Source organism: Enhydra lutris, unplaced genomic scaffold (assembly GCF_002288905.1).
Source record: "Enhydra lutris kenyoni isolate GAN:26980312 unplaced genomic scaffold, ASM228890v2 scaffoldscaffold1, whole genome shotgun sequence".
In the NCBI taxonomy this organism is placed as follows: domain Eukaryota; kingdom Metazoa; phylum Chordata; class Mammalia; order Carnivora; family Mustelidae; genus Enhydra; species Enhydra lutris.
Window position 1 is genome coordinate 19711921 of NW_019154085.1, and position 23739 is coordinate 19735659.

The following is a 23739-nucleotide window of genomic DNA, read 5'->3' on the forward strand; positions in this document are numbered from 1 at the left end:
TAACACAGTGCTCCATGCAATATGTGCCCTCCTTAATACCCATCACTAGCTAACCCATCCCTCCACTCTCCTCCCTTCAGTTTGTTTCTTAGAGTCTCTCATGGTTCGCCTCCCCGCTCCGATTTCCCTGCCTTCATTTTTCCCTTCCTTCTCCTATTGTCCTCCATGCTGTTCCTTACGTTCCACAAATAAGTGAAACCATATGATAATTGACTTTCTCTGGGACTTATTTCACTTAGAATAATCTCCTCCAGTCCCATCTATGTTGATGTAAAAGTTGGATATTCATCCTTTCTGTTGGCTGAGTAATATTCCATTGTATTATGAACCACATCTTCTTTATCCATTTGTCTGTTGAAGGGGATCTTGGATCTTTCCACAGTTTGGCTATTGTGAATATTGCTATGAACATTGGGAGACATATGGGTCTTCTTTTCACTACATCTGTGTCTTTGGGGTAAATATCCAGTAGTGCAATTGTTGGGTCATAGGGTAGCTCTATTTTTAATTTTTTGAGGAACCACTGCACTGTTTTCCAAAGTGGATGTACCAAATTTCATTCCCACCAACAGTATAAGAGGGTTCCCCTTTCTCCACAACCTCTCCAACATTGGTCATTTTTTGATTTGTCAATTTTTGCTATTCTAACTGGTGTAAGGTGGTATCTCAATGTGATTTTGATATGAATTTACCTGATGGCTAATGATGATGAAACTTTTTCCATGTGTCTTCTTTTGAATACTATCTCTACATGTCTTCTGCCCATTTTTTGACTTGATTATTAGTTTTTTGGGTGTTGAGTATGAGAATTCTTTCCAGACCTTGGATACCAGCACTTTGTCTGTAGTGTCATTTGCAAATATCTTCTCCTGTTCTGTGGGTTACCTCTTTGTTTTGTTGACTGTTTCCTTTGCTGTGCAGAAGACTTTTGTCTTGATGAAGTCCCAAAAGTACATTTTTGCTTTTGTTTCCCTTGCCTTTGGAGACATGTCTTGAAAGAAGTTGCTGTGGCTGATGTCGAAGAGGTTACTGCCTATGTTCTTCTCTAGGATTTTGATGGATTCCTTTCTCACATTGAGGTCTTTCATCCATTTTGAGTTTATCTTTGTGTATGGTGTAAGAGAATGGTCCAGGTTCATTCTTCTGTATATGGATGTCTAATTTTCCCAGCACCATTTACTGAAGAAACTGTCTTTTTTCCATTGTATATTTTTTCCTGCTTTTTTGGAGATTATTTGACCATAGAGTTGAGGGTCCATATCTGGGCTCTCCATTCTGTTCCATTGGTCTATGTGTCTGTTTTTGTGCCAGTACCATGCTGTCTTGGTGATCGTAGCTTTGTAATATAGCTTGAAGTCAGACAATGTGATGCCCCCAGCTTTGTTTTTCTTTTTCTTGGCCATTTGGGGTCTTTTCTAGTTCCATACAAATTTTAGGATTGTTTGTTCCAGCTCTTTGAAAAAATGCTATTGGTATTTTGATTGAGATGGCATTGAAAATGTAGATTGTTCTGGGCAGGATAGACATTTTAACATTATTTATTCTTCCAATCCATGAGAACGGAGTGTTTTTCCATCTTTTTGTGTCTTCTTTGATTTCTTTCACGAGTGTTCTGTAGTTCCTAGAGTATAGATCCTTTACCTTTTTTTGTTAGGTTTATTCCAAGGTATCTTGTGGTTTTTGGTGCTATTGTAAATGGAATTGATTCTTTAATTTCTCTTTCTACAGTTATATTGTTAGTGTATAGAAAAGCATCTGATTTCTGTGCATTGGTTTTGTATCCTGCCACATTACTGAATTGCTGTATGAGTTTTAGTACTTTTGGGGTGGAGTCTTTTGGGTTTTCCACATTAAGTGTCATGTCATCTGCGGAGAGAGAGAGTTTGACTTCTTCTTTGTCAATTTGAATGCCTCTTATTTCTTTTTGTTTTCGGATTGCTGTTGCTAGGACTTCTAGTACTATGTTGAACAATAGTGGCGAGAGTGGGCATCTCTGTTGTGCTCCTCATCTCAATGGAAAGGCTGTCTATTTCTCCCCATTGAGAATGATATTTGCTGTGGGTTTTTCATTGATAGATTTTATGAGGTTGAGGAATGTTGCCTCTATCCCTATACTTTGAAGAGTTTTAATCAGGAATGGATGTTGTATTTTGTCAAATGCTTTTTCTGCATCAGCTGAGAGAACCATGTGGTTCTTCTCTCTTCTGTTATTAATATGTTCCATCACATTGATTGATTTGTGAATGATGAACCACCCTTGCATCCCAAGGATAAATCCTACCTGGTTGTGGTGGATAAACCTTTTAATGTACTATTGATTCCTATTAGCTAGGATCTTGTTGAGAATTTTGGCATCCATATTCATCAGGGATATTGGTCTGAAATTCTTCTTTTTGAGGGGGTCTTTGCCTGGTTTGGGGACCAAGGTAATGCTGACCTCATGGAATAAGTCTGGAAGTTTTCCGTCTGTTTCTATTTTTTGAAACAACTTCAGGATAATAGGAATTATTTCTTCTTTGATTGCTTGGTAGAATTCCCCAGGGACTCCATCAGGTTGTAGAATCTTGTATTTTGGGAGGTTTTGATCATTGCTTCAATCTCATTACTGGTTATTGGTCTATTCAGGTTGTCAGTTTTTTCCTATTTCAGTCTTGGTAGTTTATAGCTTTCCAGGAATGCATTCATTTCCTCCAGGTTGCTTAATTTATTGCCGTGTAGCTATTGGTAATAATTTTTAATGATTGTTTCTATTTCCTTGGTATTAGTCATGATCTCTCCCCTTTCATTCATAATTTTACTAATTTGGATCCTTTCTTTTTTAAGTCTGGCCAGTGGTTTATCAATCTTATTAATTCTTCCAAAGGATCAGCTTCTAGTTTCATTGATCTGTTCTACTATACTTCTGATTTCTAATTCATTGATCTCTGCTCTAATCTTAATTATTTTCTTTCTTATGTATGGGTTAGGCTTAATTTGTTGTTGATAGTTTGTGTATTCAGGATTTTTCTATTTTTTTCTATTTTTTTGAGGGAAGCTTGGATGGCTATGTATTTCCCCCTTAGGACCGCCTTTGCCATATCCTATAGGTCTTGGACCGATGTGTTTGCATTCTCACTGGTTTCCAGGAATTGTTTAAGTTCTTCTTTGACTTCCTGGTTGACCCAAACATTCTTGAGCAGGATGGTCTGTAGCTTCCAAGTGTTTGAATTTCTTCCAAACTTTTTCTTGAGATTGAATTCTAGTTTCAAGGCATTATGGGCTGAGAATATGCAGGGAATAGTCTCAGTCTCAATCTTTTGGTATCAGTTGAGATCTGATTTGTGATCTAGTATGTGGTCTGTCCTGGAGAAAGTTACATGTACGCTTGAGAAGAATGTGTATTTTGTTGTTTTAGGGTGGAATATTCTGTATATATCTCTGAGGTCCATCTGGTCCAGCATGTCCTTCAAAGCTCACGTTTCTTTGTTGATTTTCTGCTTAGATCATCTGTCTATTGCTGAAATTGGAGTGTTCAGGTCTCCTACTATTAATGTATTATTATCAATATGTCTCTTTTTTTTGGTTAACAGGTGGCTTATGTAGTTGGCTGCTCCCACGTTGGGGGCAGATATTTACAATTTATTTTTTACAATTTTTTTACAATTTTTACAATTGTTAGATTTTCTTGTTGAATAGACCCTTTAATGATATAGTGTCCTTCTGTATCTCTAACTACAGTCTTTGGTTTAAATTCTAATTTGTCTGATATGAGAATTGTTACCCCAGCTTTCTTTTGAGGTCCATTGGCATGAGACATGGCTCTCCATCCCTTCGCTTTCAGTCTGGATGTATCTTTAGGTTCAAAATGAGTCTCTTGTAGACAGCATAAGGATGGGTCCTGTCTTTTTATCCAATCTGCAATCCTGTGCCGTTTTATGGGAGCACTTGGGCTGTTCACATTGAGAGTGATTACTGACAGATATGATTTTATTGTCATCATGTTGCCCGTGAAGTCCTTGATTGTCTCTGTATATTTCAGTTCTATATCATTATTGGGGTATTTCTCCTCTTATAGACCCCCCCCTTAATATTTCTTGCAGGGCCAGCTTAGTGGTCACATATTCATTCAGTTTATGTCAGTCCTGGAAGCTCCTTATCTCTCTATCCATTCTTAATGACAGCCTTGCTGGATAAAGAATTCTTGGCTGCATGTCCTTCTCATTTACTACCCTATGTCTTGCCAGCCCTTTTTAACTTGCCATGTCTCTGTGGACAGGTCTGACATTATTCTCATGTTCCTCCCTCTGTACGTAATGAATATCTTCCTTCTAACTGCCCTTGAGGTGGTTTCCTTGTTTCTAAGATTTGCACGTTTTACTGTTACATACTGGGGCATTGATCTCTTCTCCTTGATCTTGGGAGAAGTCCTCTCTGCCTCTCGGACACAAATTCTTGTTTCATTCCCCAGGTTAGGGATGTTCTTGGCTACAATTTGCTCAAATATAACTTCTAGTCCTCTCTTGACAGCCTTTCAGGGATCCCAATAATTCTGACATTGGAATATTTCATGGCATCATTTATTTCTCTAATTCTGTTTTCATGGATTTTAAGCTATTTGTTCCAGGCCTCCTCCTGTTCCTTCTTTTCTATCAGTTTGTCTTCTAGATCACTAAGTTGTTCTTCTGCCTAGCTTGCCCTAGCTGTTAGAATGTCTAGATTATATTAGGTCTCATTGATAACATTTTTGAGTCCTGCCAGATCAGCTCTCATTTCTGCCCTTAGAGAATCTATGTTGTCATTAATTGTTTTCTCCATCCTAGCTATTATCTGCATAACTGTTACCCTGAAGTCTATTTCTGACATCTTGCTTAAATCCATATCCATTAGTTCTGTGGCAGAGATCACAGTCTCTGAGTTTTTCCTATGTTGGGAGTTCCTCCTCTTAGTCATTCTGTTGAGGGGTCATTGAGGGAATGTACAGAGTCCAAATTATTGACCACAACCCAAGCAGGATGCACCTGTTTCATAGGGACCGTAGGGTTGTCAGCCTCCTGTTCTTTGAGCCTGTCTTCTGGGAGAGGGGACTGCCATGCTGCTACTCAGGCAACCCTATTTGGGTGGAGTTGCCCTGCCCTCTTTGGGGGGGAATGGGCTCAGTGAAAACTGCTTTTGGGGGGATTTTGTTCTCTGGCAACTTTCTCTGGCGGCTTTCTGCATCCCCGCCAAGAGTCAGAGCAGAAGTGACTGTATCCAAACCTCTGTCTCAACAGAGAAATCTGTCTGTTTGGTGAGCACTCCAGGTCACACCTTCGCCACTTCTGTTTGTGCTGCTAAAACCCGCATCCTGGGTTGTACACCCCACAGCAGCACTCCCAGCCCTTGCTTCCAGGTCCAGGCACATCTCTGCCCTTTGTGCTTCTAAAACCGCCAGTTGCCTCCAGTTCCCACGTGCCCCTCCCCAACACCGCCCCCACCCCGGCACCTCCAGGTTTCAGTCTGGGGGCTGCCCTAAAGTCCTTTCCCTGCTAATACCAGTCTGTGAGTCTGTGCCTGGTCCCCAGAGAGGGAGGCTTTTGTGCTCCAGAGGTACAGGATTCCAGATGCTCCCTCCCCCTTCCATTTATCTTCCAATAACTGCCCACTGAATCACGGCTCCCTGCTTCATACCTCGAGACCAATTCCCTGAGATATTGTTTGTAGAGATTCAGATATATCTTCTTACATCACAGACTGATTTAGTGGGTGTTCAGAATGGTCTGATAGATATCCAGATCAATTCAGGGGACCAGTTGAAATAGGGTCCCCTGATCCTCTGCCATCTTTCAGGTACTCCTGTGCACCATATTTAAAACACAATAATTTTTTGTGGCTCTGAAAATAATATTTATAATCTTCTATAGCTAATAGTATAGAAACTAGGTCCTATTACACATTTTTTTTTACTGGTTTTAGTAACACATTTAGTACACATTTTTTACTGGTTTGGGTGTTTTATGAGATTTCTTTTTGTCTACTTATTTTTTAATCAAAAGCTTGGGACTGGAATGTTCAGTAAAACTTAAATGCTACTTAATTCTCACTGCCTATTTGCTTTGCCACTTTATTCATGAAAGTTCTTTTTCATGTCTCAGATGCTGGGAACTTAGTTCTGGAAACATCAAGTGGATTTACCAAGCCCCAATCTTAGCAGCTATTGGGGTAAGTGTTAAAAGCTTATGTGATGGAAAGAAAGAAAAAAGGGTGCATAATTAAACTGCTGCTAAAACCAGGGGGAAGTGTCCTCTCTCACGTTGTTCTACAAAGGCTTAGGAGACTTGCATTATAGCAATAGCTGTTGGGAGAGCCTGGACTGGGGATCATACTCATATTCATGGGTGACACTGAGATCCATACATAAAGCACACACCCTCCCTTTAATCAGCTAGCACATGGGTTCAATTCTGGGGCTTCAAAATATCTGTGAACATTTACATGTTCAAGGAGCTGGAAGGTCCTAAAACTTTTCCCCTTTGCATACATTATATTAGGGCTTCACTTTAACGTTCTGATCACTTGGTAGTAGGTCAGGAGAAGTTGGCAAATAGCCAAAGAATGGAGGAATTACTGAGAGAGAGAAAAATGATAGTATGATTCATTATAAAGCATTGACTAAAGCTCTCCCTTGGCACACCGTCCCCAAGCAGTTAAGATGATTCTGTATGGAAACATAACCCATAAACCCTGTCGGATAGGTCATGGGAAAAAGACTGGAGTAAACAATGCATATTGCATAGACCTTTTCTGTCTGTTGTATTTCACCTACATATTATTACGTGTGTTGTAAAAGAAAACAAATTTACTCTTCGTGTCTAATACAAGTCCCCAAAATGTTTATTCTTAATTTCCCTTGAAGATTTTATCTCATTAGCTTCTCCATGGTTTGATGAAGAAATTATACTTGTATTAATTCAAGATTATAAACATCTTAAAAAGAGGACTTATGTTCCCATATTAACTGTTAAATCACTTGAAAGTAATGCAGCAGCCTAATTTTTAACTAAATTTTTTTTTTTTGGTCTTTGATCTCCAATTTCTCACATTTCTCATTTTGTTTTCTGTAACATAATGCATCACCAGGTTTATCATTATATTGCCATGTTTCATGGCAGAGGGACAACTATTAATGGGACTGAGGTTTTGTAGGATCGATCCAGAATCAGAGAAAAGCTTATTTATCTCACAGGAAAAATGCAGAAACAGAAAGAGAGAAGCTTGAAAAGGACTCATCATTTCAAAAAGCCATTGAGTAAATGTTTATAGGGAGAAAGAAAATATAGAAGACTTTTAGAGAAGCCAGTTTGTATCCTTGCTAAAACAGCCCTTTAGCAAATTAGATCCCATTTCAATGTCCTAGGAGAAGTTGGGAACAGACTGTGGATAAAAGAATGAATGACTTAAATTTATAAACTGTTATCATTTTAATTTTAATGAAGTACTGCTATCTTAGTCTAGTGATGAACTATCCCATCCAATCATCTAGTGATAAACTGCACCCCTAGGGAACATTAGTGAACTGAAAGACATAAATTAACTTTATAAAGTAGTATCTAGCCTTTACTACTCTTATTTCCCTTTCCTCTACTGATATTCTGTCCTCATCTGTGCTTGCTAGCCTTTCATCTTCTTTCTTCCTAGTTCCTCCTCCACTGTGTTTGTTCGTCCATTGCTTACCATCCTTTTTTTAAGGGGATAACTTAGGTCTTATTACTTTTTTGTGTCCTCAGTGCCTTGTACTGGAATTGTGAAATGAGATAATTAAATATTATATGAAAACGGCAAATCTAAGAACATTAAGTACGAGTTTTCATTTGACAAAAAGAAAAGACATATTAAAACTCCAAGAAATCCTTACCAAATTAAGAATTGAAGCAAAGAACAGTGGACAAAAGTACATCATGAGACATCCTCCATTGAAACAGTTGATTTTTAACCAAAGCTTTGTTTTTTGTTTGCAGATCTTAGTTACTTACTCACATTGTCAACATGCATGAGAATTTATTTGCTGAGATTTCTACATTGCAAAGAAAAACAGTAAAATTAGGTGATTATAGAGGTTCTAGAAAATTCCCCATTGGGGAAAGGGAGCTAGAAATGATGGTATGCTCAATGCATCTGCATTTTATTTTTTTATTTTTATTAAGATTTTATTTATTTATTTATTTGAGAGAGAGGATGAGAGCGAGAGAGAGCATGAGAAGAGGGCAGGTCAGATGGAGAAGCAATCTTCCCACCAAGCAGGGAGCCCGATGCGGGACTCGATCCTGGGACTCCAGGATCATGACCTGAGCTGAAGGCAGTCGCCCAAACACCCAGGCACCCTGCATATGCATTTTAAAGAAAACTTAGATGAAATCCATTTTCATCTTCTTGATTAAATGATGACACCTTCAAAGCAAAAATTCTTTAGTATTTTTCCAGTATCACAATATCCATTTAATCTCAAAAATCATAGTCACGATCTCAGGGTTGTGAGATTGAGCCCTGCTTGAGATACTCTCCCTCTCTCTCTCCCTCTCCCCCGATGTATGCTCCCTTTCTTTCTGAAATAAAGAAATAACTAAAATCTTTTAAAAAAATCAAAGATTCAAGAGCACCTTTCTGTTCACTGAATTACCTTTTTGTTTTAGTATTATAATTCAATTATCACCATTCCCTTTAAGATTCCCTCATTTTATTGTAGAACCAGTCTGTAAGGGAAGAGATGTGCCCTGAACTCCATCCTAGTGTTTTGAGTGAGGTGTCCCTTCCTCTCAGCTGTTCAGTGTCCTGAAACTAGAAAGGATGATGCAAATAATAACCACAGACACTGCATAGTGTCATGCAGTGACCACTGTTCTTAGTGCTTTATTTACATAGTTTATCTGATCTTTTAAGTGGAGAAACTTCCCAATCACACAGTTAGTGAACGGTAGAGTGGGATTCTAACTTCAGGGTCAGTGTCCCTACCCAATCAGCTCCCTGCACTTACAGTAAAATCCAACATCCCCAGTAGTCTAGGGAAGACCCTGTCACTTGTGTTTGCACCCTTTACGTGTCATGCCTCATCCACATTTTTTCCTTTCAGTTCCTTGAACCTATCCACCTCTGTCTCCTCCATGTTCTGTGCTGCATTCTTAGAAGCCTGGAATGTGCTTCCTTCTATCCCTCCCTTTAAATGCAACTGTTCATTGTGGCCTTCTTGATGCCTCCAGTCTAAATTAGGTCACCTGTTATAACCCAAAGAGCAAGGTGAGGTTTTTCTCTAGATCATCACAATGTATAAAACTTCTGATAGTTGAAAGTCCATCTTGTACACTAAGCCGTAAGGACCATATTTTCCTAAATGTCTGTATTTCTAGTACCTAGCAAGCTTCATGACCCATAGTGATCACTCAATAAATACTTGTTGGAGAAATAAAGTTGGCATACAAAGTAGATGCCCTGGAGAACTGGTAAGAGGAAAGAGGTTAAATAAGAGCCCAAAGCAAAGTTAGGTATGATTACAGAAACTTTGAGTCCATTTCATGCAAGCTTTTCATTTCTAGAGAAGGAAACTAAAGCCTACGCAGATAAAGGTCACATAGCTAGTGTGACAAAATAAGATTATAACTACATTTTTTGACCATGTTGTTTTCACTTGAGCTCCAAAACATGTCAAGATTTTTTCTTGAATTATGGGAAAAAGGTTTTTTTCCATTTTTAAGGTAATGTTTATAGTATTTTATATATCAACTCTGGATAAATATTTGCTTTTCACACTTGCATTATATGTAGCATGGTTTTATATAAATAAATATGCTCCGTATATGCTATCAAAAATTATTTGCCAGTACTTTTATTTATTTAACTTTAATTTTTTGAAGATTTATTTATTTGAGAGAGAGAGAGAGAGCACACAAACAAGCATGAGTGTAGGAGGGAAGGGCAGAGGGAGAGCAACAGAGAGAATCTCAAGCAGATTCCCTGCTGAGCATGGAGCCTGATACAGGGCTCTTTCTCACGACCCTGAGATCATGACCTGAACCAAAACCAAGAGCTGGACACTTACCCAACTGAGCTTCCTAAACATTCCACCAAAACTTTAAAATAGAAGTTGGATCCCTCACTGAATTCTGGCTTTGGATATTAGAATAGCAGTAATTCTATTAATTGGCATTTGTGTATCTGGGAGTAAAATCTGAAAAAAAAAGATACCAATTCTCATGAAGGTTAAGCAGAGTGGGTGAGGTGAACATTTAAATATGACAAGTGCTGTGGTAGGGCTGGAACAGCTTCTGAGAAAAGCTGACATTCAGCCTGAAACCTAGGAACGAGCTAACCTAGTAAGGAAAGGAGAGCAGAGGGAGTGGAAGAATGATCCAGGCAAAGGGGACTTCGGGAACAAAGTCTCTGAGATAGCCTGAAGGGCCAGAGGTTTCAAAACTTAAGTTTTGAGTTCTTTGTTTTGATTCATTTGTGGTTCACTTTGAATGCATCTTTAAATTTTTAATTGAGAAAGAATCTAATGTTTATGTTTGCATTATTTAAAAGCCATATTTGCATAAAATTTATTCAACGTGTGACTAGTTTTAATGCTTAGGGAGTGGTCATTTTATTCACCTTCTCAGCTTCCTATTTCTTTGTTTTATCTGTACTTTGCCTGAAGTAGACCTTTAAGCAAAATTTTAGTGGAAGTGCACATGAGAGATACAAGGACTCTCTAAATAATTTTCTCTAGAATTATTTCTACACCTTTTAAAATGACATTTAACAATCTCACCAGAAGTTTCCACTTGGTCTTGTTTTTTTCATTCCATTTGCCCAGTGTGTAAGGTCATTTATAGACTCAGATCTTCCTTTAGCAAAGGAATTTTCCTCTCATATTTTTATTGATTCCTTCAATTTATCATAATCTTTTCTACAGACAGAGAAATAAATCTGCACGATGACTCTCAATTCCATATCATACGTGTAAACATCTCTCCCCTCGTCATATGGGTCTTTGTTCTTTATCCCCCCATTTGGGAAGAGTCTTCAGTGGTCTTCTACATTGCTCAATGTGTTCTTCTGCTTTGTTAGATCTACTGTTTGCTGTTTCTGATATTGATTTTAAAACTTGATTTATTTTAGATTCTTTACAATCTTTTCTTAATCCATCCTGCTCTTTAAGAAATTTATGTCTTCATCTCAATCTGCTATAACTCAACTCTGTTTTATGGGCAGCATGGTGTTATGATGGAGTCCCCACTCTCCATTATCCAGGTCACACCGGCTTCAGGGCGCTGCTGCTTGCTGGCTGTGTGATCAGGGATAATTTGTGGAAGCTGTTACTCAGGTTCTTTACCCACAAAATGGGGACAATGAAGTGCCTATCTCATGGAACTGTTGTGACGACTAAGAGTCAATTCACCTCATACACTTAGAATAGTAAATAAGTAGTTGATAACTTAGTTCCTAATTCACCTTTATTCTCTACTTCCCTAAATTATTCAGAGTAATTATTTGGAATTTTACCCAACTGGTGTAGGAGCTATCAGTGTGTGTGTACATGGGTATATTTTATTAACTGATCTTTTTTTTTTTAAAGATTTTATTTATTTATTTGACAGAGAGAGATCACAAGTAGACAGAGAGGCAGGCAGAGAGAGAGAGAGAGAGAGAGAGGGAAGCAGGCTCCCTGCTGAGCAGAGAGCCCGATGTGGGACTCGATCCCAGGACCCTGAGATCATGACCTGAGCCGAAGGCAGTGGCTCAACCCACTGAGCCACCCAGGCGCCCCTATTAACTGATCTTTTAAGGCAACACCCTATACTTCTCATTTGTTATAAGAGGGACACCATCCCCCAAACAACTCTGGTATTCCTCTCCCTAAAATAGACACAGAAGCTGGGAAATTAATTTCAAAAAGAGCAGTTAGTTAAATTTACATAGTAACTGTTATCCTTTAACTTGCCAGTCTGCCACAGACTTTATCTGAACTTTGGAAATTCCCCATTCATTCTGGCAGATCGTCCTCTGGTATTTCTATTCAGTGCTATTGAGACTTTTTAATCTCTATGTTTTCATGAGGGCAACTCATGAATCACTAACCATCTGATATCTTATCTCAGGGTCCCTCATTCACATTTGTGGAATAGGTAATTTTCAGTTTTTGAATACAAAAAAGTTTAATTTATACAAATTTTTATAAAAATATTGGAGACTCCCTTAATAATGCTTTTCAATATTACCTTCTCTTTCAGCTCAATTTTATTCTGTTTCTGAATACTGTTAGAGTTCTGGCTGCCAAAATCTGGGAGACCAATGCAGTTGGGCATGACACAAGAAAACAATACAGGTAATTGCAGGATAGGTACGCACCAAGGAAATATTTGTGTTACTATTTAGAGGAAAGAACAGATATTGATTGATCTGAAATGTCTCTGAGAGATAAATTTATGCATATTAATTTTCATTTGGTTTAATTGTGCAATTTATCAGTAGAGTATATGTATTTTAGGAAAATTTAAATAACCCAAAACCTTCCTAATGTGTTTAAATTTTAAGTATTAATTAATATAAAATTTTAATCTGTTCTTAGCATATTGGAATTTTCCCATAAACCGTGTGACTTCCTAGAAAATCTCTTGTTGATGATCTTGGCAGACAATTTTATCTGTGTTCTTAAAATAATATATCATAACTGAAAATATCAAGAAATTGGGTTTGCTGTATTGTTTCCAATCGGTCCATCAGACTGGCCTCTACTGAATGTAAATCTTTAAGAACTTTCAAATGTACTGATTGAGTGAGGTCTGTTTTTCAGTCTTTCAAGAAGAAAGGGGAAAATTGAGTGTCTATAATCATTATTGAACTATCTTAAGGGTGTGTCAACTTTTTCCAATGATCATTTTGGGAGTTCTGAATAACAGCAGCCTCTACCCAACTGGATATACACATCCAGTAGTCTGGTGGATTTGATCTTCTGGTGGAATTGATCTTCATAAATATCTATTTCTTTTTGTCTTGGTTTGTTAGGAAATGCTATCTGAGACACAGAAAGGAAGAAACCATAGTCAGCATTTTGGTCCTGTGTCACAAATGTTCTCGAAGCCCTTTGTTGAGTCATTTCCCTCTACTGTTTAGGCAACATTCACTGTCAAGGAAGAAAAGATGCTGGGTGTGGACTGGAGTCTGGAATAGGCTGCAGAGTATGAACAAACCAGCGGCTGTAGGCTCCAGCCATTTGTAATGTGCTGTTAGCGGTAGCATTATAAATTGTGCCTGAGAGTTTCCAGTGATGGCCCTTTGCTATACTCATAGCATGTCTCATGTCACATCCCATTGATGAAGACAAAGGCCAAAGGATGATAGAACAATGGAAAACGTAAATAGCTTTCCATTCTTTTCCGTAAAGTGGAACAGTACAAAGGTTTCTGAAAGTTGTTTATTTTTCTAGCCCTGAATAAAAGCTCCTATTTCTCTAGTTCTGAATGATGTGAACTTGTACTTTCAGTTAAAAGTTTCCCAAGAGATTTGAGAAACTCTGGAGAGGACAAAGGGTGAATTATTGTAAAAAATAGAATAGACAATACTTTGAGTTCATTCATAGGAGATTATTTCTCAAAATAAGGGAAGAGAAACATTTATCAAAGATTAAAATAATCTACTATTTAGAATTCAGGATAAATTTTAAATAATTGGGGGCCTGGAAATTTTTAAATTTTGGAGCCATTAATTTGAACAGGGTCTAGGCTAATATTAGTCAGGGAAAGTATTTTCCAGCCAAATACATTTTTTTTAAGTAGCTGAAACATATTTAAATTCTTAATAATGTTCAAAGTTACAGATAAGATGGTGAGGAATACTTTGTCTTTCTTTTTGGAGAGAAACATGTGGTTACTTACTTGGCAGTGATTTGAGAATTCAGTATTTCGTTTCTGAGGTCTTAGATCACCTGATTTAAATATCTTCTCACTTTGTAAATAAAGAGACCTAGAAAAATGTAATTTGTGTCTCTATCCCAGTGAAATTCTATTTTTGAAGTTTAACTGAGTATTTAAATTTACACCCACTTATTTTTGTACCTTTAAACTTCTATTTCATTTGGTCATTACATTTGTCAAACAAATGCTCAAATATCAAATATTCTTGCTAACAATGAAAAAACATAGTATATTATATTTAAATTTCCAAATGGTGGTATCTAAAACATTTTAAAAACACATTTCCATGCTTATTCCTCTCGGAAAGACTAAAAACATCTTTCAAAGCTGAGATAGGTGAGCATGTGCACACACACAAAGACAGACTTTGGAAAAGGACAAGGTATCGCCTCATTGATATAGTGGCTTAAAATTGAAATGAATCGCCTTTGACTCAGGTCATGAGCTCAGTGTCCTGGGATTGAGCCCTATTGTTGGGTTCCCAGCTCAGCAGGGAGTCTGTTTCTCCCTCTCTGTCTGCTCTTCCCCACTGTTCCTTCTGTCTCCTGCTCTCTTTCTCTCCAATAAATAAATAAAATCTTAACAAAAAAACTGAAATGAAATAATACAGTCAGCTTTTAAGAAACTGCTTATTTTGAGATAACTTTAGAATTATATGCAGTTATAAAAGTAATACAGAGGTAAAATAAAACATACAAGTAATACAGAGTTGTAAAAATAATATACATATATGTATGTAATATATAACATATATCCTTTACCCAGTTTCTCTCAAAAGTGACATTCTACGTATCTGTAGTTCACATTAGTTATCTTAAAACAAGAAGGATTTTTCAAATTGTGTAGAAAATTAAATAATCTATCAGATTTAACAATAAGGCTAATGCATTTCGTTCTTTTTTATATTACAACTCAATCTCCTTAAGAGAAGATTGCCAGGACTGGAAGAATATGAGATATGAAAAATGCAAAATTCAGTGGAAAAGAACACTTGAATATTTTGGCAAATTTGACTTTTGATTCAATATTAGACAAAAATCGTATTTATTATTTTTGGAATAAATGCAATCAGTGTTTGTTATGCAATATGATAGTAAAGAGGACAGATTTTAAGGTTGAATCCTCTACTCATTGTCTAACTTTGGGTGAATACTTTCCTTTTCTGAGCCTCTATCCTTATCTGGACATGGGAAAATAATGGCTCTCTCACATGGTTGGCAGAATAAAAGAAGGCAACCAGTACAGGAAGTGACAGGAGCATGATAGCCAACAGCTTCATTGACTGAATACCCTTCTTGTGCCATGCAAGAGATTCAAAGTTAAGAAGACATGGTTTCTGCCTGTGAAAAAAAATTTGAGAGAGAGAGAGAAAGAGAGATTGATTTAATTAAAGTGAGGACAATGCTAGTAGAAATGCACTTGCAAAGTGTTATGTGTATAGAAAAAAAGGAAAGATTAATTCAAGCTCAAGAGAGATTGAAAAAGGCTTAGGGTAAATACTACTTTTTTAAAAAGCTAAGCTGACTCTTAAAAGAAAAGTAGAAAATTTCCAGCACTTTTCACCTGGAGAGAGAGATTGCAAGAATTGGGTATCTGTTTTCTAAGTAGGACGCTGAGTCCTACACACCATTTGATTCCTTTATATTCCTCCCATGGCTTTGCTCTTGGATGCAGAGCCACAACCATGTCTCCGGCAAGCCAGAAGGCCACTTCAGCTGGTGCACCCCTGATCATCTCGTTAGACAGCTGTGCCTTTTCAGAGAGCCAGGCTGCAAAGATGTATAATGTGCATGAGTGGCCAGATGGACACCAAGCAAATCAGTGCCCAGGATGGCTGCATGATTTGATGTCGGTGGAAAAATCCATCTTTGTAAGTGAACAGACAGATAGATGACCCATGTATACATTGGCCAGGCACATGCCACTGCTTCAACTTGTTCACTGTCATTGAAGGATAAATTTTAAAAGAGGATGTAATCATAAATGAACACGCCTCAAAGATTTTATTTCATTCATTAATGAAGGAAATGATAAGGCATTGCACATGTTTAACAGAGAATTATGAATGTTAAAATGAATTTACAAATGGATGCCAATTAACAAATTATTAACATCCACAGAGCTGTAATTAGTGGCATTGCATTGAACACAAATTACATTTCTATGGACAGAACTTATTTGCACTGTTGTGGAGGGCAGATTTCTAAGATGAACCCCCCCAAGATTACTACCTCTGGTGTACATGCCCTATATAATCCTCATCCTTCACACACCTTCTTGAGCAAGACCTATGATGGGATAATCTCTGCCTTGATTAGGTTACATTATATTGGAAAGGTGATGGGGTAGTCACTCCTGTGACTGGCAGCCTGGAGAGAGATTGTCTTGTAGGCTTTGAAGAAGTAATCTGATGTGTTGTGAAGGTCTGTGGTTAAGATCTGAGGGACCTCTTAGAAACTGAGAGAGACTAAATAGATATTGGTTTAAGCCACTAAATTTGTGGTGATTTGTTTCATAGCAATAGAAAATGAATTCAATTACTATCTGGTTTTCTACAAGTTCACTTTTATCTCTACAGAGTTTTTATAAAAGAGCCTAGTCACAGATAAAGGGAGAGAGAAAACCCAGATGGCTGAGCTAGCAGGATTCCCAATAAATTTTAGTCTGACAGCTTTTTCTTACTCTGCATTGAACCAAACTCTCCGTAAACTTTTACATTTGTGATCATTTCACAATGTGTTTTACTTCTTTCTCCCTCCCTCCCCCTTCCTTCCTTCCTTCCTTCCTTCCTTCCGTCCTTCCTTCCTTCCTTCCTTCCTTCCTCCCTTCCTTCCTTCTTCACTCCCTCCCTCTGTCCCCTCCCTTCTTTTCTTTTCTTTCTTTCTTTTTCTTTTCTTCTTTGCTTTTTTTTGGTTGGTTGGTTTGTTTTTCTTTTTGTTTTAACCTAGTTTTTGGTTCCTAGACACACACAATAGTAGCAATTAAAGTTAGCTTGATTTTGAGAATAGTCTCCAGGGGGATTTATCCATTCATCTTAAAGGAGGAAGTGCAGGGTGGGTTTTTTTGTTTTTTTATTTTTGTTTTTTTCAGATTGATGTTAACCAAGACTTCTAAAATTCTGCAAGTATGTTCCCCTTTATCTGATTAGAGTGAATTACAACATCATGAAGGTACTCACAGTGTCTTGCTCATATATGCAGAGATGTGAAGAGGATAGTCACTAGACGGGTTTAGGAGGAGCCTCCGAAAGTTGAGAGAATGAGTTAGGTCAGAGAAATCCATTGTCTTATCAGGGATGCTGCCTTGAATGAAACAGACTTCAGGTAGAATTTTCAAATTAAGTAGACTATAGGTGAGTCAAGGTAGGAAGTGTGGGACTAGAGCAGCATAGGAGAAAGCCTCTAGACCACCAGGGAAACTGGGTGTGAGGCGGAGCAGATGGCTCTGAGCCAAGAAGAGCAGAAGGCCTGGCCACTAGTGAGAGATACAAGAGGCAGAGGAGAATGAGATGGGGCAGGTGTGCAACTCCAAATGACCAATTTAGGCATTTTAGTACGATTCTGTGGGATACCCAGCTCCTGCAGGAGCCAGAAAGATGGTTATAGTAGGAAAATGGTTGTGTCTAGAAGATGATCCTCCCTAAAAAAGCGTTAGACTGTGAGAGCTCTTATAAACTTCTGGGCCCTTTTCCCTCATTTTAGAGAAAAGAAAGCTGAATTACAGTCACTCAAGAAGTTAATGGCAAATCTGGAACCTGAATCCAGTTCTGTTTAGCTTCACTCATACAGGTTATTTCCAAGAAGAGAACTAAGTAAGTTTATAAGTAGGTACATAAGGAAGGAAGGAGGGAAGAGAGGTAGGAAAGAAGGAGGAAAAGTATCTGGAGGTAAGACTAGTGAGAGAGGGAGAAGGTTGCAGTTGTTTGAGATTACTGAGGTATAAATGATTTGTAAAGAAGGGAATATTTGAGAAATAAAGAATCAACCAGATTTGGCTATTTCTTGGATAAAAAGTACAACAGAAACACATGATGTGCTTGGGTGTATCAGCTATCTGCTGTGCAAATGGATTGCTGCAAATATCTGTGGCTTACCAACACACTTGCTATTTGACTGTTTCTTTAGGTCAGGAGTCTGGACATGGTTTGGCTGGGTCTCCTGCTTCAGAATCTCTTACAAGACTCAGCTGATATGGCAGTCAGGATGGCTGTCAGGACTGCAGTCTTATCCCAAGACTGGGGAAGAATCCACTTCCAAGAATCCATTGCCAAGTATATTGTTGACAGGATTCAGTTTCTTGCGGGCTGTTGGCTGATGCCACCTCTCCTTGCCATCTCTCCCATTCAGTAGAGTAACTCACAACATGGTTACTTGTGTCCTTGAACCAAACAAAGGAGAGAGTTTGCTAGTAAACTCTCTTTTTTTACTAGCAAAATAAACTTTCATTTTTACTAGCAAAATGAAAGTTATATGCTTATGAAATGTAATCACTGAAGTGACAGCTCATCATTTTGGCTGTAATTGATCAGTTAGAAGCAAGTTCCTGGTCTTTGCCCACACTCAAGGGGAGAGGACTAACAAGAATGTAAATACCAGGTAGGGATCATTGGAGGCCATTTTAGAATCAACCAACATCTTGGAAACCTGGGGTTCCTCCAGTTACACAAGAAAATGTATATGAAGAGGTAGTTATGGTAAATAAAGTCAAATTGCTTAGTTTGAAAAAAAAAAGAGTACAAAACCTAGAACTGTAGGTATTTTGTAGGATATTTGACACAGGATATTTAGAAAAGTAGGAACTACTGACCACATGCAGCTTATAAGAAAATACGAAATGATTAATGCAGATCCAAATGTAAGAAGAACTTAGGGTGTAGTTAATTTTAAAATGAAGAAATGTACTCTATGAAAGTAAAGACAGTTAACAAGGATGGAGGTAATACTTGTTTTAAGTCTCAAACATAGATGTTAAAATAAATTTAGGGCAGAGAAAAGGGGCTTTTCATGGCTTTATGAAAATAGCATCCTATGCCAGAGGAGTGGAAATGGGATTAGAAAGATTTAAGGGATAATAATCTTGGGAAATGAGAATAAGTGACTTGATTTAGTATAAAAGGGCAGGAAGAGGAGGGAGGGGAATAAAGGCTAGCAGAAGCCATGGGGTCAAAAGAGATGGAAAAAATGCAGCCCCTCTTAGCTCTGGTAAGCTTTGCTTTTTTCCCAGCAAGCTGTCTCTACTGACGGGCACTGGAAGTTGATGAATATAAGGGCTTGGTATTCTCTTTCAGGAAACTCGCCAAATCAACCCTGGTACTTGTGCTGGTCTTTGGAGTGCACTACATCGTGTTCCTGTGCCTGCCCCACTCCTTCACGGGGCTGGGCTGGGAGGTCCGGATGCACTGTGAGCTCTTCTTCAACTCCTTTCAGGTAGAGAGTGCCAGCTAGTAATGTGGTTCTTGCATTTTGCTTTTATTCCCCGCTTGCAACTTTGTTCTCTGCCCCTCTGTTAGGCTTTCAGGGACTTGTCCCCACAGGGCCATGAAAAGGCATTATTCTCTGGAGTCTGTGCTTTTAACCTCTGACCAGAGCAGGAGCTGCTTCTCACAAACACGCCTGGGCAGTGAGACAAGAAAGCGTATTGTTGTAGAATATGTAATGTGTACAGAGTAGCATGTGTGTATGGAAAATAAATGAAAGCCAAAGAAAAAGCAGACAGGAAGAGGCGGAGAAAAGGAAAAAGTAGCTTCTTTCCCTTTTATCTCATTTGAAAATATGATTACCATCATCTCTCACATGGCTTTCTGTGGACACTGTTCTTCTCTTCCTGGCTACTCACTTGTTGCCTCCTACGGCTGCCTTTAATCTAGTCTCCATACAAGGGCCTGAAGGATCTTAAAAGTAAATTTGATCATGTCCGTTATCTACCAGAAGTACCCAGAGATTTCCCACTGCACTCAGAATAAGATCCAAATGCCATTTGTTGCCGTGCACAGCCCTCTGTGACAGGGACCCTGTCCAACTCTGACGTTGCATGCCGTCATGTTCCCAGTCACCTGCTAAGTTTGAGCCCCACTAGCACTTCCACACTTTCTGTTCCTTGAGCTCATTCCTGTCTCAGAGTTACTGTTCGCTCTCCCTGGAAGGTGCTCCCTGCTAATATTCACAAGCCTTTTTCTTGTCACTCAAACTAGCTTAAATGCCATCTCTTCAACTCGGTCTTCACTGAGTTCCCCATTCATTGTATCTTTTCCATTCTCTTTCACGCTGCTTGTTTGGCCTGCATAGCTCTTATTATTTTACATTTTTCTAGTGTGGCTAGTCATTTATATTTTATCCATCATCCATATTTCCTTTTAGAATGTAGCTCTAAGGGAACAGGGACCTTCTCTGTCTTCATTGACTTGTTTATTCCTGGCATGCTGAGCAGTTTGCCCTGTAGAAGCTCAATAAATATTTTTGAATGCGAAAACAAAAAGTTTCTTTGTCTTTTTACCATATAATAGCCTATGTCCGTAGTTCCAGCATTCGCAGTGTATAAATATCTCTTACCAACCAGGGGATATTCTGTAATCCTTGACTGACAGCATAAATGATAAATTGTCATAAATGAGAAATTGTCACAGCCAGTGCACAAATCGACCAGGAACGTGAGGGTAAGAGGATGGTGAAAAGAAATTAAGAAACAAAGAGATGGGGGCAGGAGGAGCACTGAGGAGGATGTCCAACAGTGCCGATTTTATTCCACATCTTACAAGCATTTGTAAGGCAGACCACAATAGAAGGAGTAATACATCAGTATCTAGTCAGATGACCGCAAGTTCCTATAACAAATTTACATTAACTACAAGCAAACCTCGTGATGCCAGGTAGTCACGGCTAATGCCATTAGCTACTATTGATGCAAGACAATCAACCAGGGAGTGGGTTATGGGAAGTACAGGAACAACAAGGACCAACTAAGAATTCATTACCCTGACCACATTGTTCCCTTCTGTAGGGAGAGCGTGTGGGAAGTCACGTACGCGAGCGCACGATGCATAGCACAGACCCTTTCTCAGTGTTACTCAACTTTCCCATCCTTAACCTTGTCAAGGCGTCTGGACTTTAAAGGAGACACAAGTCAGGGCCTGGTTTGGTCCTCGACTCCAACCGTGCCGTGGCCTCCAACAAGAAATCAGTTATTTGTGTGTCTTAGGGTGTTTTATCCCGTTACTTTGTTTGGTTCAGCTGACACCAAGGAAGGATCTCAGACAAATATAATGTAAACTTAAAGATTTGGAAACACTAGGAGAGAATAGTTCATAAAATTTTCTGAAGGAAGCAAAACACAACCCAGTTTTTCAATGTATGTATTATGATCCAAGGTGCCTGAGTGCTGTGAACTTCATGAGTTGTCAGCATGCTAACCTTCTCTTCTGTTCCCCAGGGATTCTTTGTGTCTATCATCTACTGCTACTGCAATGGAGAGGTAAGTTTGAAGGACCCCCCCACCCCCGTCCCATATCCCACAGCTCTAGCTCCAAGTAAGCTTGTAAATGGCCATCACGGTGTGACCTAATCTCTTTAGGATTCCCAGGAACTACAGGAAAAAATGAGTAGGGAGAAAGGAGGTATTTCAATCATAAGTGATTTTGAGGAAAGCAAGAATTAACGTAAATAAGCTAGAGTCTTTCTCTTCTAGCACTTTTCAATGTCAATTCAGTTGGAAACTCTGATAGCAAAATACCAACTTGTTAGAGTGTAAACTGATACTTGGAAGGACAGTGAATTTTGTATTCCAGTCAATACTTAAACTGATATTTAATTTCAAGTTCTATAAGAAACAACAAAAAAAGTTTTCTTGAGACAAGAAAGAATATTTTGATATATTTAAAACTATACAATGGTGACGGGATGCTTTCAGTTCATTTAGGGGTTGGCTGGGGAGAAGTAGCCCTACTGTTCTTTCAGGTGACACCAGCTAACCAGATTTCTACTGTTTTCCACAGAACTCCCAGATAAGCTCCTTTTTGGTAAATGGCAATAGCAGTAGAATAGAATCTTCAATCACAGGTTGGAAGCAAGAGCCCCACGCCGTTAATAATGCATTTGCATGCTTGCTTTTCATGGTATAAGTTTCTTCCCCATATTTTCCTCCTTCAGTATGCTTATGCAAAAGTGATAGTATTACATTTCAGGTTGAGTAAATTCCATGCCATTCTTCAGCCACAGCTGGCACTATTTATCTTTCCTTCTCTTCCAAGGCATAAGCCTCTTTTCCCTCTCCCACAAGTCAGATGTTTCTTTCTTTGTTTCTTTGCTTCTTTCTTTCTCTTTCTTTAAAAAAAAAAAGATTTATATATTTGAGAGAGAGGTCAATATCAAGTAGGGTGGGGGTAGGGGCAGAGGGAGAAGGAGAGAATCCCTGAACAGACCCTCCGGCTGAGCACCCAGGCCAAGGGGCTCTATCCCAGGACCCTGAGATCATGACCTGAAATGAAATCAAGAGTCTGACGCTTAACTGCCCGAGCCACCCAGGGTCCCCAAGTCAGATGTTTCTATAGGCTGCATTTGAAATTCTATTAAAATACTGATCTGGGGTAAGTCCCTTCACCTTTCTCAAAGCCTCTGCTTACTCATCTCTGGTAGTGTACTTATCTCCGAGGTTTTTCAAAGTTGAGAGAGACTATGTACGTCAAGTCGCTGGCACCCATGGTGGAAACTCAGTGATAACCATCACTGACGGGCAAACGTCCAAGTCACAGGGCTCCAGGGCTCCCTGATGGTTTCTGACGACCATGTTTCCTGCGACTTAGGTTCAGTCTGAGGTGAAGAAGTTGTGGAGTCGGTGGAACCTGTCCATCGACTGGAAAAGGACGCCCCCCTGCGGCGGCCACAGGTACGGCTCCGTGCTCACCACGTTGACCCACAGCACCAGCAGCCAGTCGCAGGGGGCGGCCAGCACTCGCCTGGTGCTCATCTCGGGCAAAACCCCCAGGACAGCCGGCCGCCAGCCCGACAGCCACGTGACTTTACCCGGCTACGTCTGGAGTAGCTCGGAGCAGGACTGCCAGCCGCACTTGATCCATGAGGAGACCCAGGAAGGGAACGTGAGGCTGCGAGAGGAGATTCCAATGGCGGAGTCCCCCCGGCCACTGGAATTTAACCCAGACCGGGAAGGAAGCAGAGGAGAAACAGAGGACGTTCTCTGAGTCAACACCTGCGACTTCCAAGAGCGGATTCTTCTGGTTGTGTTAGAGTTTGGTTGGCATTCCTCTGCGTGAGCCGCAGAACTGAAAATCGAGGGTTCAAAGTGTTACTTCCCAGAAGTTTTCAGGTTGCATGATTGGATTCTATAAATAGTAAAGACCCAGAAGGAGAGGTGTCAGTGGAGTAGTTTATTACCTTATTTTGGCATTAAATTCTCTTCTAAACTGTTGGTGTGGTACGTGCTCCGTGATTGTTCATTTTTTCCTGCTACTTTTGGGTAGAAAACCATTTCAATTACGTGGCTCTAGTTTTCTCATAAAAATATCACTCTAAGTATGATAGAGATCATTCCATATGTGTCATTTCCCTTTTAAGAAATTCAACATTCTCTTTTCCTCATTTTAACGCACTTCTACAATTTCATTCCTTTTGCCTGTGCATAGGAGCAATTAGCATCTGAAAACATACCTTGAACGATGAAAGAGCTAAGCACAAGCACACACTGGAAAAAAAAAGGAGGCTGGACTTTGATAAGATAATAAATTTGTGAAATATGTTTATTTCTAGAAACAAGGAAAATTATCAAGATAGTATTGCACCTATTCCTTCTTTTGAATGTCTCCTCTGTGACCAGCCAAATCTCAGGTCTT

General features: G+C 39.1%; 1 protein-coding gene across 1 annotated transcript in view; it reads left to right on the top strand.

Annotated features, from left to right (window-relative positions):
• Positions 1-23091, top strand: part of LOC111145846 (parathyroid hormone 2 receptor) — a 90742-nt gene extending 67651 nt beyond the window's left edge. The window contains exons 9-13 of the mRNA XM_022501120.1: positions 6111-6177; positions 12219-12313; positions 19189-19327; positions 21327-21368; positions 22696-23091. Coding sequence (XP_022356828.1) covers positions 6111-6177; positions 12219-12313; positions 19189-19327; positions 21327-21368; positions 22696-23091 — 739 coding nt within the window. The remainder of the gene's footprint in view (positions 1-6110; positions 6178-12218; positions 12314-19188; positions 19328-21326; positions 21369-22695) is intronic.
• Positions 23092-23739: the final 648 nt, after the last annotated feature.